This window comes from Parus major, chromosome 4 (genome assembly GCF_001522545.3).
Source record: "Parus major isolate Abel chromosome 4, Parus_major1.1, whole genome shotgun sequence".
In the NCBI taxonomy this organism is placed as follows: Eukaryota; Metazoa; Chordata; class Aves; order Passeriformes; family Paridae; genus Parus; species Parus major.
In genome coordinates, this window is record NC_031771.1 from 62,934,977 (window position 1) to 62,954,651 (window position 19,675).

Genomic DNA, 19,675 nt, shown 5'->3' on the forward strand with positions numbered 1-19,675 from the left:
AAGTTTTGCCCAAGATAACACTGCAGGGCAAGCAGAGGAATAAAGCAAAGGGAACTCCAATAGTGGAAGGCCCTCAGCAAGTATTTCTTTAAGTACAAGCAACCCCCAGGTGCTTGAAGTAAATATATGCCTAAACATTTGGAAAAATGGTGTCTGAGAACAGAGACTTCTCTAGTTGCAAAATGGCACTGAAATCCTTGGGTTTGGACCTCCCCTTGTGTGCCTCCAGTGTTGTGCTACATGGGTTTTATTGGATCCAAACTGGGATGAATTCAAATAGATGTGTCATACACTATTTTCCGTGTTTTATTTGACTTTAATTACTTCTTAACAGTACTGCTGTTTGAAAAATCTTTCTCAGTTGAGGGTGTTGGTTCTGCCTAGGGCTGCCTGGCCCTCTTCCACTGAAATGCCCTTTCAACAACCACCAGAAGCTTTTGCAAGGAAAATGAAATCTTTTGGAAGATCTCTTTTTCTGTAACTGTGTGAAAACTTGCCTCTCTCAATTCTCTTTCCTTCTCACAGATTCTAGGTTGGTTGTTTTTTCCACCTCTCTAGAAGGTGGAAACCTGTGGTGGGTTCCAGCAGGCTCTGGAACAACACCTGGGAGCAGTCAGACCTTGCTGGTAGCATAGATGAAAACACTTTGATGATGACGAGGATGCTAATAACTGTAATAATGCTTGAATTATCTATGTAAATTTTTTTTTCCATTCCAGGACTTTTGATGGTTGTTTCCATAAAAAATAAGCATGGTGAAATGCCATCTCTCCCTGAAGTCAATGATGCCTTGTGCCCAGCAGAGAGGGGACAACTGGACTTGCAATTCAGGCAGATGAACTGTGATAGATGTTCAGTGCAAGGCTCCAGCCCGTGCATGGACAAATGTTTGCATCTGTTTCACCTTGGGCACTGAAACAAGGTTTGGGGACAGAATTATTGGCCTGGTGGGTCTGTATTGCATCAGCAGCAAGAAATCCTTATCAGGGCAACATCTGCTTTGTACAGGGTGCAAAGGTACCTCACCATTCTGAGGGGAGAGGCCCTTTGTCAGAGGAGAACGAAGTCTCTATCCAAAGAGCTGCTGCATTTAACACTGTAGCTGTCTGTTCTTCGTTCTGAGTTTGACAGCCCTTACCACAACAACAGTGCTTTGGTGCAATGAGGACTTCCAGGCACTAAACCCAATCTAAAAAAATAATAAAATCACACCAGCTATCATAACAACTTTGCCTTATGCTGTGCTCATCATACCAACCAAAGCCAATGCTCACATGCTGACCTCCTCTCCCAGAGCAATATTAAATATCTCAGATGTTGCCATCCTCCTCAAGCTCTACCTCAGTATGTCTTGTAAATACCCCCCAACACATGCCACAGACAGAAAGCCCTGAGTCAGTTTTAACACAGGGTTAATTACAACAGAAAACCTGTTCAATTACTTTGTAGCATTTTTCATGTCCCTCAGACAAGTTACTGGGTTTGCAGTTTGTGGTTATTTCCCACTTCATAGTATCTGCCTTTCCCTTGCAGAGGTAAAAGGGAAAGCACCTGTAAATACACAAAGAAAAAGATCCAAATCAAAGCACCATTAAAATTCATTCAGGGTTATTCCTCGCTGCTGTTATTTCAGTTAGTGTCTGATAACTAAGCTGTTCTCTTTTTTTCTTTCAAACACTTGTCTCAGTTAAAGTCTGATGCTGTTTTTCCTTCTCGAGAAAGAAACCCCAGAGATGTATTTTCAACCTCCCGGCTCAGTGTTTCCCAGTTATTTTAAATCAGGGACACTTGCCAAGATTCACATTTTTCCCCTCACACTCTCAGCCTAAAGCCATCACAGATCCAGGGACGGACCCTGGAGTGGTTCTTACAGCACTGTTCTTGTTGCCCTTCTTGCAGTCCATGAGCCAGCATGGGAACCTACACTTGTCCATCTCCATTGCCCAAGAGGGACCCATTGTCCAGGTAAGAGAAGGTTTGGCAGATTTTAAAACATATTTAAGGAAAAAAAAAACAACTTTTTCTTTCAATAGGTAGAGTTATTGAATTCCAGGTTTTGATTCTCACACCTGTACCTGAGTTTGGTCTTCCAAGGCAGAGTAACCCCAGGAGCCTACACATGCACCAGGATTCTTTCCCTTTTTAAAAAAGCTGGATCAAGAGGCAAAAGCCACAGTTTCTCCAGGGTGCTGGGTCATGTTTCAGAAGGTTAGACATGTGTCAATCATTCCTGGACAGAACTCATGCACCACATCTCACTGGCCAACATAAACAGGCCCTTCCAGAAATCCCCTAAAAGTGTTGTTGATGCAGCCCTGCTGTGTTACCTGTTTAGCCTGCTGGCTCTGTTACTCTCCCTAGAAAAATATTTTCACCCACAGGGAATATTTTGCCCAAGCTGTTTTCTCTGCCTTATTTCTGCAACCTGCTGAAGTGGTGTCAGTAGTCAGAAGTTTTGTAGAGACAAAGCTAAGCCTGAGGAGAAACTTGTGGGCGACATCCTTCATTCACCTTGTCTCCAGGGTGGATGGACAGTGTGCCTGGAGCAGGGGGAACACCTGGTCACCAGCAGCACTGGTTGTAGCCACCTTTGCTGCCCACTGTGTTTCTCATGGAGCAGCTCCTTCCTTGCAGCAGGCAGTGCCATAGGCAGCAAACAAATGCTGACAGAATGAACTTGCCATTTTCCATTTCACCAAAATGATCCTTCTGCCTCAGGAGACAGAAGCAGAGACAGAGGAAGGAAGGTGTCACCCATTTCCCTACAAAGTACTCCAAATTTCAGGGGATCACTGAGACAAACAGAAAACTGTCACTATGCAGAGTGTGAAAGAAGCAATCTCCCAGTGCAGAAGGTCCAGCAATGCACTACCCCTGAGCTGAACCAAGAGCCAAATATGACTTTTCAGTCTTCACATTCACTGCCCCCAGGCTATGTTACATTTTGTCCTGTGGACCTTGGTGCATTTGAGATTCCTAAAGAGTCATTTTATAGATGTTCCCATAAATATCCAGTCCTTCAAAGTACTGAGCCTTCCTGCCATAAGTGGGAACAGAAGAAAGGACTTGCTGCCTGTGGAGACACTGTGATATTCCACAAGCACAGCCCATGCTCCTCTAAGAATTTAAACCATCACATTTTTTTCCAGGTTGGCTTCCTGCCCAAGTTTCCGCCCCAAAACATCCACAGCAAGGTCAGAGGAGCTCTCCCCCAGCACAAGGGAGTTACCAGGCTGGGAGCAAAGGAGGACAAGGATGGGCCAGTGAGGGGGTCAAGTTCAGTCATCTTCAGCTGCCATGAAATCACACCTGAGAAGGATTTACTGCCAGCATCTGAGCGGCTGCAGTCAGGCAAAGGAAGGGGGGTCCTATTTGTGCATCTAATGACCCAACTTAGCAGGACAGAAACCAAGTGCTTGACCTTTCTCAACATCATGTGAAGCAAATGCTCCATATGACACGGCTCCAGCATTATCTACCAGGCACAGGTGCACGACTGCAATTAGAAATGACTGGCATTTCACACATAACAGCACCTTTCAACCCAACTCAGCCCATCCAAAACCACTCTGAGCCTCAATTACCATTTTCTTCCCACCCAGCCTCCCCAGCTCCCTTGCCAGCTCCAGCAGCACCAAATAATTCCCCATGAAGTCTCACAGCTGTTATTTGAAAATCAGACTGGAAGTCGCGACACCTCGCTGCACGCTGGTGGATCTTACACTTGGCATTTGGTTTATCCCGACACCATTCCTCACCCCCACCCCTAAACCAACTTCCGCGGAGAACAATGCCGCCCGGCTGTGTCCACAGCAGATTTATCCCCCCTTCCCAGCAGCTCACAACGCCCACACCTTCAAGGGGCAGTAGCTGCTTGAAGCGAAGGGTTCCTTCTGGTTTCTGGAAAGAAAAGGCTGCCCTCTATAATCAGGGTATTGTTCTCCATAAATGGAGCCAGACTCTGTAAACACTCTCCTCTGCGCAGCGCTGGGAGGGAGAATGCCAGCGTGTGTATACATACATGTGGGGAATGTGTCCTGTTCTAAACAACAGTAAATTATGTTAATTCATTTCCTCTGCCTAAACAGTGCTAATAAGCTTCGGGAAAGGAGGAGGAAAAAGTAAACAAGAGTCCATTACAAAAAGGTGAGGGGGAGAGGTAACCAAATAACTCCACCAAATGTCTCCTCTGGGGAAGGACATTCATGTTACAGCTCGGACAGGCTTCACACAGCCCTCCCTGAGTCCTGATGGAGGTGGAAATGTAACAGCAACAGTGTCTGTCTTTCTTTCATAAGGTTTCAGCCTGTTTGCACGAGTTCAATCTTGTGAAATGGGAAATGAGCCCCCACCAGTGCCCTGATCCACAGCGACTGCATCCCTGGGGGCTTTGCACTGCATGTGATGTGAGTGCTCCGGTGACCAAAGCCAACACGAATAGTCAGAGCCTATTTGTGATTTTCTAACAGGAAAATAATTTCACTAAGCAAACTGCCATGCTTTGACTCAAAACCCTGATTAGCACAGTTTGAAAACAGGGCAGCATACTGTTCTGGGAATTAACTTGCTTGACCCCTAGTCTATAATGGCACTCAAATAATCTGTGAGTCAGACCAAGTTGAAAAACTCTTGCAAGACCACACTGAAAGAATTTACTGGATTTATTGGATTTTCTAAGATAAAAGAAAAATAAGCTTGGAACTCCACTTTGTCTGTGGCCTTCAGAAAGACAAGCTTTTTCTCCTGACAGTATCTAGAAGAGGAAGACTGCCTATGCTGAGAAGCACTTTTTGGGTCTCTTTTTAATGTACTGGAAACTCTCAGTAAATAGTCATAATTATTACAAATATGCAGGTCAATTGCTATGATTACTTTTGAGCAGCACCTTGCAGTACCTTTCTTCTTTGCTATTGATGGTAAAGTAAGGGACAGATTCCTAACCCTGTGAAACTACAATCCTCCTCCAAACAGGAATACTCAAGGAGAGGAGAGCCCTGAATTTAAATTCATTTTAAATATCCAGAGGCTACTTTACCAACTGCGTACAAGGACTACTAGTCTGGTGTTTCTAATGAATTTCCAGGGACAAGAATAAACCTGTGTACATCACCATCACAAAGTACTGCTTGAAATCCTCCAAATCCTCTGGCCTACTCCTGTTTGAGCAGGCAGGAAATCAGGAACAGCATTCTGCCTTAGGAATACAAGCAGGACTTTGCTCTGGTCTAGATAAAACACTGACCTATCCCCATCTTATGGTTTCTGCAAAATGCTCTCACCAGTCTCTACTACTTCTTTATATCCCAGAAACAATAGCTGTGTGCTTAGAGCAGTGGCAAACACCTTCAGAGAACAAATCCAGCAATTAGCAATCAACTGTCCAAATCCAGCTCCCTGCATATGCAAATATCTCCCTAACAGGTTTATGACTCCTTGTCAGTCAAAAAAGGCAAAGTAAACACCTGCTTACTATCCTGGCCATGATTAAGTTGAAAGTTTCACTCTCATTAACCCTTAATGAAATTAGCCCTGGCAATACTGCATTTCTGATTGGTTGGGAACAGCAGGGAGGAGGAAAGATACTCATCAGCTCTGATCTGTTATTCTAGTTTTATATTAACTATTGCAGATTGTGATGAACCCTCCCATGGCATGGTGCCACCCTGCACAGAACTGAAACTCAGCTTGGTCTTACAAGGCTCCAGTTTCTGCTCCCTGGTAGGATTAGATATTTAAATCCTACTCACACCTACTCAGCCACAACTCACTGAACCTAAAGGGACTATCACTCCGTAATCCAACGCTGAACATTAAAATATGAAATGACTTATCAGAGCGTGGAGCCTGATCTCCATATGCTGGAGGAGCTGTCGACTCCTCCCCAGTTCTTCCATTTCAAACTGCCCAAAAATACATGAAACACTTCCCAGTATTACTCATCTGGATAAAGAGGCGCTGTTATCACCTCCAAAATGTTGTGTCCTTCTGAAAAAGAACAGGGAAGATTTAGATTCACCTAGAAGGCGAGCAAGGTGGCTCACAGCACCCTCTCTCTGAAGGGTATCCACATCCTGCAGAAGTTAGAGCCCCCAGTTTGACACTGACTGGTCAATGGCAAACAAGCGTCCTTCCTTCCACAGAGAGTCTGGAGTATCCCTGGGGAGATACTGCACAGTGTTCTGAGGTTCATTCTGTTACTCATTAACCCTTCCATCCTTGACACACAGTTCATACACCTGTAGCTCATCTGGCACTTGCCATTGCTTAACCAGCAGTTACAGATCTGTGTTAACAGCTCTGAGAACAACCACTGAGAAAAGTAACTTCCTCTGTTACTCCAACTCACACAAATCCATCAGAGAGGAAGGAGGGGGGAAAGAAACCTGTTCACAGTGCTCTGGCATCCACAGCAGCCTAACTCCAGTACTTTGACTTGTGCAGCTTTGAGAGACTGGTGAGTGTGAACAGCCTTCCCTTTTCCCTCCTTTGTGGTTGAGTTGGCCTCACCCCATTCACTTCTGTCTAGAACAAAGGAGATTAAAATCCATACAAAGCAATAGTAGAACAGTAGCTAACACAACAGAAGAACCCCTTTTACATTACAAGGCTTTTCCTCAGAGTCACATATTGGTCAAAAGTCAATCAAGTCTCACACCTGTACATGGGGGCACCTGGGAGGACACAGGAGACAAGAGAACTACAGCACAGACTTGAAAAGCTGCATCCCAACATCCCCTTCAGAGCCACACACTGCCTGCTCCAGCTGCTCTCCCAGGCACCAGCAGGCCTCCAGAGCAGGGGTACACCAACTAATCTGGACTAAATTTTCTCTTGGAGGTTGGCTAACACATTTCCCTCCACGTTCCTCTCCAGCTTCTTCCCTCTCGCAGTATCCTGGGTAGAACTAACAAGCCCAAAGTCACCACAGAGATCTTGTGCCATTCCACACTAATACCTAACTCTTAAGGTCATCAGTTCAGGGGGAGTGTGGAGCAAACCCAGCAAGGAGAAATATGGATTTTTAAAAATGCCTATTGCACAAATTAAGTCCACATTTCCCTATTTGTCTGCTGTTCCTGTGTTGTTATCTGAAGGCACAAATACTGATGGCTCCTAAAATACCCACCCAAGTCAATGTCACCCAAGTGGCATCTAGGGTATGACACCTCTTGCATTACTCACTTGACAGGATACCCAGGATTGTGTCAATCTCTCATGAAATAAATTTGCCACATATGAGAAGAAATTATTTTGTGTCCCATCAAGCTGGAAACAACTTGTAGAGAAGCTGAGCATAGAGGTGCAGCCATCCTGAGAAACATTAACCTGCTCCAAGGAGTCTCTGTTCCCAATTTACATTTTTCTTCTTTCCTTAGTGAAGCTCAAAATTAAATTTGAACACTTAATGGAAGAAGTAGCCTGGAGTTATTGGCTGAATTTCTTTGTGAAAATTGGAGTAGCTGGGATGAAATAACAGCGTCAGGTTCCTCACAGCACTGCAGGATGCTGTGCTTCTGCTGCCATACAAAGGGGACACTGAGTAATCAGAGCAACCAACCAAACTCCACACAGCCCAGGTTTACTTGACTGGGAAGGGAGGGGGAGCGAAAAAAAGAAGTCAGAAATGGGAATGGATTTGGCAACAAACAGCATACTTACTAAACAACACTCAGGCAAGTCTTCAGCCCCTCCACACCCAGAACACGGCCCGCAGGATGGCTCTGCCTTTGGGGATAAACCTCTCTGCAGCAACCCGGAGTTTAAACAGTGAATTTCCAAATCATTTTCAGCCACAGCAGCACATGCTCCCCCCACCAGCCAGAGCTGGCAGTCAGTAGCAGCAAAATGTGCTTTTCTAGAATAAAAAACATGAGTTCAAGCCATGCAGTCAAGCAAGTGAGTGGCACTCTTGGCCCACATCCCCTCTGCTGTCACACGTGAGGTGGGCATCACAGATAATCCCAGTAAGTCATCCTTCAGGGATGGATCCAAAGCCTATGGGAGTGAGTAGGAGTCACAGCACCAACACTCAGGCTCTGAATCAGGTCCCAACCTGTCACAACTGGCATGGCTGCATCTGCTTATCTCGTACGACATCAGGACAGCACAATCAGATGAATCAAGCTTGCTTTTGGAAATATTTTTCTTTTACCATAGTACCACAGTTGCTATGAAAGAGCAGCAGACTGAACAGACTTGCATCACACAGAGGCCTTTGCAACTTCTGCATTCACCACTGGCTCCACTCTCAAAAAGTCCCTTATATGACCAAAATGTTTCACCTTGTTGAAAAAGGTTAGAACAGGTGAACACAGCTAAGTAGGTTTGGGGGTGTTATTATTGGAGAAAGCTCAAAGTAAAGACTGATTACAGAGAACAAGATAAGGAATAGAAGTCCAAATTAAATGTTCCAAACAATATGAAATCCATTTTAGCTTGAGCAGCCCACCAGAAAATACAGGAGAAGATCAGATGAAAGACAAATTACTTGAAACAAGACAAAAGGAGGAGGGTAATGAAAGAAGTGTGAGAAAACAGCATTTCCACCAACTCCTGAAATGCTGGAATATATTTGTACAGATCCTCTTGGCAGCATGGTTTTACAAGTCACTGCAGACACAAGTAGGAGCTTCACATCATAGGAAAATCAGCTGCACTGGTTCAAATCTCACTGAATAACTAAAGCTGTGACTAAAAATTGTTGTGGTTTTTTTATATTCATCCTAGGCACAAGAGGATCTCTGCATTATTATTTTCCTCTTTCAGTGGGAATTTTTATCACTTCCATTAATTAATCCAAAAATGCACAGGCAGACTCCACTGCACTCACACTATTCCATGATGAGTGTTCTGTGCCCAGATGTACCAGCATCACTTATGGTGAGGTAGACACCCAAAAAGGAATTATCAGAGAGGATATTGGAAAAGATCAGCTCTATCAGCCAATTCATGTCAAATGAAAAACTTCAGCTTTAGTTAATAAACTGGCACCAATGGCCCCAAATCTTGAAAAGGCAGTTCTACTTGCTAGCAAGTGTCATCTATTTTTCAATTTCAAATTATACTCTTTTCCTGAAAAAAACCACTTTCCTGTAATATCTCAAGCACCACCTCATGGCACATGAAAGATGCTTCTGTGGCTAAAACTCAGGCTTTGGAGTCCAGCCTTCACTGTGTGCGAGTTCATCCCAGAAAAGACACATTTTGATTTGCTGCTTGCGTCTTTTAATGAAGGTCAAAGAAACATATGGACTCAGAAAACAGAGTTATAAAAACTTTAGGGAAAATCTAGATGCATTTGAGCAATTTGCTGAATTTTGTAATATTCCTAATTAAAAACAAATAAAATCAACCCTAATTTTCCAGTATGACGCACACTGGATTTTATGTTTAAACTCAGCCACAATTTAAAGCAGCCGACAGCCTCAGAAGAAGGGAGGAACCAAGGTTTAAAAAAATAACCAGGATTTTCTTAGATCGTCATGTTGACTCTAGGTACAAGTCATGCTGACAGATTATTCATGAGCAAGCTCCCCAAGAGCAAAATCCAAGAAATGCCCCAAACTTCACCAGAAGATGTGCTGTGACTTCCATAAAATCTGAATCAGGCTGTTAGATCTGAACGTGCTTCTCTTTCACAAGCGAGAAATTACCTAATCGTTCTATCAGGTAACAACCACTCAACAAGAATAAAGGCGTAAAGCAGAAGCCAATAACCATCTCTCTCACATTACCATTATTTATCTTTTCTGTGCTTACTGAAGGACTCTTACAAACCCCAAAGTTACAGAATGGGAATTCTGTTCATCACAACAAAGAACTCAACTTCCAAGAAAGAAAAAAAAAACCCATCTCTAGCATCCTGTTCCCTTTCCCTCAATAGTAAGAGAAATCAAAATGGCACATAACATTATTTCTGCATGAAACCATTGAATTTTGAGGCGGCCCAATCAGCAAATTCCCTGTAAAGCAGACACCAAGCAGGTTTGCAAGCCAAGGTCGCACAGAGAAGTGCCAGAACAGAAAGCAATTAAGGTCCCGTTCTTCCCCTCCCTACGCAATGCACCGAAAATGAAATCAACATCCAAACTAATTAGTTTCCAGCAGAATATCAGTTTACTTGCTAAGAGGAGGGTGGTTACTGCTCTTACCAAAAACTTCTAAACATACCATACAAAATCTTGCTTAAGCCACAGGACCAAGCCAGGCACATCCCAATGTTACCATATACGGTCACCAAGGCGAATATGATGGCAACTTGACAGATTTGGAACAAATATTGCGTTGTCTGTCACTGAGATAACACAGGCAGGAAAATATCAGATTGTATTACCTGTGTCCAGCAGGAGGTGTGGCATGGCAGGAGCTACATTGCTGCAGGACATAGTCACTAAAGGTTAGTGGCCCAAGATGGCATTAACCCCTGCAGAGGATGGCCAGGGCAGGCCACTGAAGACTTTTATGCCCACTATGGGGCTGCTTAGAGAGAGCAGGAATGGAGTAACACGAGGGATGAGCCGCTGGACCTGTTATCCCAGGTTCAGAGCAGACATTATCCGTCGCGGCTGGGAAACAGGCTGAAGCTGCTGCCCCACGCCTTGGCTGTCAGCTGGAAGGCACAATCTGTCTTAGAAAACCACAGCACACAGGTTTTGTGCTCCAAGAATGGGTTTTGAGAACACAGGCTTTCTAGTCTTCAGCCACAAGGGAAAGAAGGGGCTTGGATATCTATCAAAATAGCTCCTGAGGAAGACTTTTTTGGTACAGGCTCCCTTCAGGAGATCCTTAGCCTGGAATAAGATTGGCCACTGAGAGCTATTCCTAGACTAAGTTTTTTGGAAGGGTTTTTCCAGTGTATTTGTAGGCGTACACAAGCCCTCAGTCAAAGCCTTTCAGTGTCAACCCCAAAAGCATTGGTTCAAACCCAACCAGAGTTACCTCATCCCCCATCCCTTCAAACACAGACAGTTCTACCACCTGCACCTCTAAAATCAGACCTGATCTCTGTTTTAGCTTTCAAAGGTATTGCCTCTTCCTTCAGAGTATATATTGGTTTGCTAAGGCATTCCCTTTTTTACAGAGTTACATCTCAGTGATGAGATACACTGGTGGGACAGAGCCAGCAGGCACAGATCCGACTCTGGAAAAACTCCCCTTTTTTCTGGGAGGCGAAAAAAACCAAACCTGCCCCATAAACCTAATCAGTCATTCCTGCAAGGGCCCATTGCCTTAAAAGGTGTCACCTAAATAAAGATGTAAAAATAATACAACGTAACATTTAACGCAAGATTGCAGCTGAGAATTCAACTGTCAGGAAATATCAAACGTCCTGGAGCGCGTGGGCAACTTAACTCTGCCCCCTTGTGCAGATGCACCACGGCACAGCCCTTCCCCGAGCACGGGCACAGCATTCAGTCACCTCCAAATTAACACCCTAATTACAGCATCACCTGCTTTTGCCTAAAATGAGTAGAAAAGAAGGACCATCACTTTCCCAGGGAGTCTCCTCAGCCACCTTCCGCACTTGACAGCCAGCCAGCAAGCACCTATTTAACTTCTGGTGCCTCGGATCAGGAGGTGCTGGCACACTTTGGGCCACACACGTCTCATCTGCAATCAGGACACAGATATTAAATGCTGTTTGACCAAAACAAAGAGCCCTTCTTCCTCCAGAGAAGAGCCTCACGACCTCAGGCTGAGATTTGGCTGAAGGACTGCCTATAAAACCTGAGCGACTGTAGCAGGTAACGTTTACACGTCTCCAGCGGCCAAAGCCCTCATATGAGGCGTTCAGAAAAACTCTGCAGGTACATGAAAAGCCTGGCACATTTTTCCAAGAACCTGAAATTATCCCAGTGTAAACACCTGACAACTGGAGATATTTGTCAGCACAAAGTTTCAAAGTTCTGAGAAGTGTCTCATCTCTACTCAGAAGTTCGATCTTCCATCTACCTCCTTTGCTATCAAAAATGTTCTCTTCCTTAAGGAAGTCTAAAGCAGGACTTAAATGTCAGAATTTTGTCTCTGTTTTCACAGCAATGACTCCTTTTTCTCCTCTACTTCCCCTCTCTTAAATCAGCCCATGAATGAATGACATTTTTCATGGGTTTGGCCTTGGCTTTTAACCTCTATTTCTAGATAATTTTAAATAATCAGAACCATCTCTCCATACACTTATAGGATGGGTTTTTCCGGCTCAAAAAGGTGTAAATAACCCAATTACCAATATGATCCTATCAAAGTTCTATTAAAAAGATCTTTCCACAGGAAAAATAATGATGTCCTGAAACTACTGCTGTTAATTTTCTGTCATTTCTTCACATGACAACAGCCCACAGCGCTTCATTTTCCAGGGGCAATGAATTTACGAGCAAGACAATTGCAAACCAAATTTAAACAGGGTCAGCCAGTAAAGCAGCCGATACTCAGCTCACATCAGAGACAAGAATCTTTTTGTCTTCTCCTGCCCACTTCAGATCTTTTCCGGAACTCCACCAACTTCTCAGGTCCATTGCAATAAAATACATCCATGAAGTCATCTTAATTCATACACTGCTGCCCATCGCCCACAACTTAAACTGAGTCCCCATTGTAAGCCTTGCCTGGAATTCAGACTTGCAGGAATTACAGCCTATATACTGTTTTCTTTTTCATTCAGCTTCCAGCCAAATCATTTTATAGTGCTTTTGCCTCCATAAAATATTTGCTTGAGAGCCAATGCCAAGAAGAAAAAAAACGCAGTGCACTAAACCAAACTTGGGTTTTCAGAGTAATGCTCCCCTTCTCCTTTCCCATACTCGCCCCCCAAGATTTATTTTTGGCAAGTTACAGCCCAAGTGAAGGGCAGGTTTAAACCTTTTAATTCACAAGTTTAAACCTTTTAATTCACAAGTCCATCACAATGGGTGACTTGAAGGTCTTGCAACAATTCACAAAATTCTGAGACCACTGGGAATTGCAGCTGGAGCAATCTGCATCCTAAAGTTGTACCCCTATTCTCCTGGAACAATTCAGCCCCTACTTTGTGACCAGGGACAGGGGAGCTGAGAGCCTGGATTTGCATTCAGGCTTTCTAAGGACAGCACCCACTGAGGTACAACACAGGCAAAAGCTCAGGAAGCGCCACTGCTCCTCACACTCTGATCCCAGAGCTTTGCTAAAAGCACCTTGACATAGAGAAACTTCTTTTTTCCTCCCTCCATCATTCCCAGGTCAACGTATTTCAAGTTTGCCTCTGGAAGTGTAACCTGTTTATTGAAATCCGATCAACTGCTGGAGCCTCAGCACTAAAATACGCTCTCGCTGTTGGGAACTGTCATTTGTCTGTCACCAGGGAAGTTAATGGATGTGTTTGTTTAGTTTGTAAGTGGGAATACACGGGGCAGAGGCTGGAGCGATTACAGGAGGGGAGAGGTATTTCTGATCCACAGAGGAATGCAGTTGCTTTTCTTTAAAATTGTCTGTGTATTCTTACACAGACACAAGAAAAGTTCACCTGTGCCTAACAGACCTCAGCAAAGCCACAGTGACCGCGCTCCATCCCAAACCACGCAGGTAAGGAGGCACCACACGTGGGCACGAGCCTGCACCTCTGTGCAGACAAAAAATGTGCAGGGGACGAGTCCCTGCGGACAGCAACTCCCCTGGGGGGTCCCCTCTGGGGGTACCGCGGGTGTTTGCGGAGCCCACAGAGCAGAGGGAAGGGGGAGAGTCACAGGGTGATCACACCGAGCGCCGTCCCCTTACCTCTCGCCGAGTCCGAAAATGCAATTATCCCTGCGAGAAGGAGCGCCAGCTGCAATTCCATTTTGAAAAGCAGATCCCGCCGTATCGCACAGGGTACTGTCCTCTCAAACCTGGAGTCAGGAAAAAGGAGAGCAAAATAGTTACTGGGGGGGAAAAACTGAACGACTCTCAACTTTGCAGAGTTTTAAATCCTACTGAGAAGGCTGACAAGAAGAAACAGCAAATGAAAGAGCAACATACTTGTAATTCATTCCTTGGTGCTCAGTAAGTAAAACTTTGCCCTCCTCTCTGCTTTATTCTGATATAAATCAAGAACCCACTGAGGCCAGTAAGCTCCTCTAAGTTTACAGTTAACGCATAATTCTTTGGTATCCTGTACAGAACCAGTCTGGAAGGCAAACAAAACGCTAGCAAGTGGCCATAAAACAAGATTTCAGGTTAACAATTTGCGGAGGAACTTGGTGGAAGGGGGAGGAGGAATGTTACCTCTCCCATCAGCAGCCCAGAAAACTTTGTGTTGCTGCTCCAGTGCCCCTCAGCCAGGCTCCGCTCTGGGTACGCGCCTTCCTCCACTCCGAGCCTTCTCTGCACAGCACTGATTCCTCCTTTCCTCTTCTTCCCCCCCTCGCCACGCTCCCCCCACCACCAGCCCCACTTGTTTCCGTGGGCTCCAGAGGTGCGTCCCAAAGCGCAACCGCACTTAATTACCCAGATTCTTGAAGATGCCTTCGCTGTGATACGCACACCCGGGGAAGATCAGGTTTACATTAATTACACCCTGTTCTCCTCCTAAAACTCTCACTCTCTAAACACTGTCTGGATTCCTCACCCTTGTAAACTCCCCGGTTTAAACACCCCGTGCCCCCAGGACACACAACAACCCGCGCACAGCATCCAGCAAAGCAAGCGCGGCCGCTCGGTTCGCGGCGGGCAGCGGCGGCGGGGGGCGGCGGGGCTCTCCCGGGGCTCTCCCGGGGCTCTCCCGGGGCTCTCCCGGGGCTCTCCCGGGGCTCGGCGGTAACGGGATATTCGCCGCTGGGACTCGGGGTCGCGGCAGGGAGGGACGAGCGGGGGGACACCCGGCGCGATGCCACCTGGTGCTGCGCTGGCGGCTCCCAGCTGTGCGCTACGCGGCCCCGGCGCGGTGTCCCGGCCCGGGCTGGCGGCTCGGGGGACACTTACCTTGGCTGCTGCCGGGCTCTAACACCGCGCTCTGGAGCCCATCCCCGCCGCTCGCCGCCTCATGCCCTCCGCGGCCACGGCGCCCGGCGGGCGCTCCGCCGCCGGCCTCTACCTCATGCCCCCCCTCCCCGGGGTGCTGGGGGCTGCCTGGGGGTGCCCTCCCCACGGAGCGGCTCTGCCCCTTCACCGGCTTTTTAACAACCTCCCCCCTTCGCCCCCGCGGGCGATTTTTTTCCACTCGAGAGTTACGGGCGAGGAGGTCAGGGAAAGGGGGAAACCTTGTAAATTATTTTTTTCCTGCTTTCCGGGCCGGGCTGAGCGTGTGTGTGCGGGGAGGGACAGCGGGGACCTGCCAGAGCCTCCGGGGCTCCGCGCCGCGGGATGCCCGGTGATGCCGTCCGGCGGCTCGCCCAGCCGGAATCCCGTTTAAGGAGCGAGGGGAGGAGGGGAAAGGGGCTGGGGAAGGGGAGGGGAGGGGGGGGGAGAGCCGGGGAGAGAGAAACGGCGATAAAGCAACTTTCCCTGCAGGGCTTTGTGGCGGTGGGGGCCGAGCCGCCGCGGAGGGCGGCGCGGAGCCGCCCCGCTCCAAACTTCGCACCAATCCCCGGGAGCCCCCGGCAGCCCCCGCCCTCCGCCGGCCCCGCTCCCCTTAACCCTTTGCGGGCGGCAGCGGCGGCTGCGGAGCGCTCGCAGCGCCGGGAGCGGGGAGCGCGTCCCGCTGTCCCCGCCGCTGCCCAGCCTGGCACCCCCGGCCGAGCTCGCCGTGCCCCGGAGCGCTCCCCTCCCCGCACCCCCGTAAGGCCGGCGGCTGTGGAGACCTCCGAGCCCGCAGCCCCCCGCACCCCAGAACCCGTCCCGGCCAAAGCACCCCTGTGCCCAGGCCGGGAGAGAGTTCCCCGGGCCTGGGAACCCACCGCGCAGGCAGCGGGGGACAGACGGGGGCAGCTGCCCCGTTTTGATCTCTCGGCTTGGCTGCAAACGATGCCAGAAAGAAGCTGGCCTGAACTAAGCTAAACCAAGTGGAAAATAAACTGTGGAGATGTCAGCTCCTTTTATTAAGTGTTACAATTATTTATTATTTACTTTCAAACATGACTCGGCTGATGCTTCCGCTCTTACAGCAAATCGCTCTTCACACAGGATCAAAACCAACCTGGCAGAATTCACCAAACAGACTAAACAAACGACAAGAAAAAGTACTGCCTCAATAGCTAAACTTTTTGTATCTCAAAAGAAACATCGTTGCTGTTGATGTTATAGCTTCTTAGATCTCTAACTTGATAGGCTCCAGCATGAAGACCTCCTTGAAAACAAAGTTATCTCAGTGCTAGTTCAGTGTGACAGGCAGCAGGAGAATGCCTGAACCCAAGCCAAGAATTAGTTTGGACATCTATCTTATCTATTTTGTTAGGATTATGAAATCACACCCTCTATTTTTATTGTTTTTACTAAATATTTTTACTGAGTGGTTCCTGACAACATTAAATCTTGATACACAAAATCAATGTGAAAAACATCTAAGACTAAACATATAAACCACTTGAGCCAGAAACAAAGTGTCTGACAACACTGTTTTTGTATTTTACATATTTATATTATAATTTTTATCGTTTTATCTGAGAAATCCCAGATGGACTCCTCCTCCTATCAGGCAATAACTTCAGCCTCATTGAGTTCAAAGACAGTGTTGACTGAGGGAAACCTTCATGGTCATGTTCATGCCATGCCTTCTGATAAAATCACTCTAACTTGCACCAGAATGAGAGCTCAGCTTCATGCTACATCTCAGGGGATAACGTGTAAAACACCTCTTTGTAACATTTTCCAGCCATTTCACCCCAAAGGAGTCAAGGTCTTTGTCCCAGGGACATCACCACACAGGTGATCCCGCCATTCCCACAACCCCTGTTTCCGTGCAGATTGAAGTCCAAAGCAGCCTCAGTTGTGGTGCAGATGTGGGACATTGGTTCACGGGCAGGCTTTCCACCAGGACTGAGGGACCTGACTGAGCTCCTCCTCCTTGTCTTGTTTTTTCTACTCATGCACAAAAGACCGAGGCTTAAATCCCAGGTACACCATGACTGTCTTGTCTCAGACTGTCTAGGCTCGAGTGAGCTCTCTGGGCCTCAATCAGCTCCGAAAGAAAAGACTTTCTTCCAACCCAGGCTGTGCCCAAGCCCAACACCGAGCACCCAGCTCAGGTTGGACACAGAGGATAAAAAACCCCTGATGGATCCACTCCTTCCATCCTCACTTCCTTATTGAAAATCACATGTGTGCCTTTGGAGGCTCCATCGCCCAGACTGAGAATTTCTCCTTGCAGTACAACTACAAAGCAGAACAGCTTCTACCAGTGTGAAATTCTGGGAGATGAAGGATTACAGAGGTGGTACACAAGAAGTTAAAAATTAGTCAGGTGCCTCAACACCTTCTGGTGCCCTTTAAGCCCCTTCCTTAGGCATACAGAAGCTTTTTAAAAATCTGTTTCCAAACAATGTTGCAAAGGAATTACACAGGGCAAGGAATGGAGCCCACAACTTCCATACCCCAGGCTAAAAGTAACTGGAAAATAAACCTTTCTGACATCAAAACCTCAGCATTATTTTATAATATTCTATTTTTTTTCAGGGGCTTGTGAGTACCTGAAAGGAAGTCTGAAACCATGCTGTAGGCTTCATCCATCTCAATCCTAATACCATAGCAGAGGAATAAATGTAAAATATTGATACAAGAAAAATAATTAATATTCCTGAAACAGCCCCTACTTTATGAGAAACAAAATCTCGTGTTGCTTTCCCAACACTTCTACCTAAAAAAGGAAACATGCAGAGTTGTGTTTTTCTTCTGGGCTGGCTGTAATTTGCAGGATGATTGAGTAGTCTGAAAGTCAACAGCCCCAGTTTGCTTCTGCACCCCACGGTCCTGAGACAAGGCTGTGGGAAAACAGCTTTCTGGAGCTGAAAAACAAAAACGAATGCTAAGCAACAAAATACGTGTCTCCACATGGCCTGAGAAGCAGCCTAACAGTCCATTTGTATCCCAGTTGTCCCCAAAGCCCTGTTTCCGGACCATGGCTTTTCAAATTTTGCATAGCTGTGATGGTCTAGTGAACATCCATCCCCAGAGTGACTTCCCTTATGTCTCCAAAACCACAAACTGGACTTTTTCCAGCTTTTTTACCTCTTTTCTCACAGGAGCTGCTCACCTCCACTATCACAGAACTCCATTTTCCCACATTTTCTCCCTTCCAGCCTCATTGTTTGGCCTTTTCTTTTCCCCTGGGGACAACCTGGGAGACACAGCACCTCCAGACTAATTCCAAACCCGTTCCAGTGATATTTTTGTTTCCCCCAAGTGCAGGTGGCAGCCACGCAGCCGGATTCCCCGTGTCACCTGGCACTCCACGGTGACCCAAGTGACTGTGGCTGGCAGCAGTGCTGTGCTGGAGGAGCACGAGGCCCCATGGCACGGGTCCATGGGGACATGCCACCGGGGCGGAGGGCGTGCGGGGCTGGGTGGCTCCACGCAGCTGACGGAGCACGTGAAGGTGATGGAAGGGCATGACCAGGATTAGCACATTCCCTCCACCGGTCCATGCGGCCCTCCTCTGGTTACCCAGCCACGTGGGGTCAACCTGAGCATCCCTCCCAGATGCCTGGGAAAGGGGGCTGCTCTGGATGCAGGGAAAGGTGAGTGATTGATGGGGCAGAGGGCGAGTTTTCCTGGGTGGATCAGTTCTCATAAAACATTTGGCGTGGGACAGGGCAGCACTGAAAATGTCCCAGCTGGGAAGACAAGTAGTGCACTTTTCCATTTGCAGAATATCAGAGTCACTGTGCTGCTCCATTTGGGTCTACAGTGAAGCCTAAAATGGTGTTTTTCAGAGAAAGCAGTGTTGTATGAGAGCAGAATCACTATTTTCCCTATATGTGGTAACTGAGACCTAGATATAACCTAGAAAATATTCCGAGGTGATGAACGGGCAGATGGAAAGACCAAACGGGGTGATACAGTACTGAAATCTGTGTCACATGTAAATGTAGATTTAGTCCCTTAGAGTAGTTCTGCTCTAAGTGGTGTTGCAAAGAAACAAATGGTTCATCATATGCTTACAGTTCACTTTTATACATGAATCATGAATGCCAGTGTCTGACAGAGGGACAGGACAGTAACAGGGTTAGACGTCCTGTCATCCAAACCTTGGGTCCTGTGCAGAATGCTGGGAGGTCCCACTTCCCCGTGGCCATTGTACCTGGGTTTTCATGGCTTTCCACAGGCACAAATGATCCCTCTGCTACCCTGTGGTATCTGTGTTGGTCTGAAGCACCACCAGGAGAGAGTTCCCAGCCCTTTCACCAAGGACTGGTCATACTACCCAGCCTCACTGTGCCTGGAGAATGTGCTTGGATTTCTCATTGGTGCTAAATTTGCACATGATGGCATCTGCAGGAAATCATTTCCACCATTCCCAGTTGGACAGGAGGCACTATCTCTCTTGGCCAGCTTAGGCACGCTGTGTCAGCGCTCCCTGGCACCGGGGAAACGTGACAGCCCTGAGCAGAGTCCAAGAGGTGCTCGGGGAATGCCAGCCCAGCCCAGCCCAGGAGGATGCATCTCACTGGCAGTGTGAGTCCCTCATGCTGCCCTCACAGAGCCTGCCAAATGTATTTCAAGGTCTCAGTGTTTAGGACACTACTCAGCTGCTTAGCTCATGTCTCCAAGGTGGGTGACAGCAGAAGAAGACTCC

At 47.0% G+C, this 19,675-nt stretch overlaps 1 protein-coding gene across 3 annotated transcripts in view; it reads right to left on the reverse strand.

Moving 5' to 3' along the window:
* Positions 1-15,328, reverse strand: part of FGFRL1 (fibroblast growth factor receptor like 1) — a 168,228-nt gene extending 152,900 nt beyond the window's left edge. Inside the window, exons 1-2 of one of the 3 annotated variants that reach the window (XM_015625337.3) lie at positions 14,929-15,328; positions 13,747-13,856 (exon numbers count right to left, since the gene is read on the reverse strand). In XM_015625337.3, coding sequence (XP_015480823.1) covers positions 13,747-13,807 — 61 coding nt within the window. In that variant the 5' untranslated portion in view covers positions 13,808-13,856; positions 14,929-15,328. Of the gene's footprint in view, positions 1-13,746; positions 13,857-14,232; positions 14,347-14,575; positions 14,656-14,928 lie in introns of those variants that run through there. The other 2 variants (XM_033513778.1, XM_015625338.3) reach the window with 2 other exon arrangements.
* Between the last annotated feature and the right edge of the window lie 4,347 nt (positions 15,329-19,675).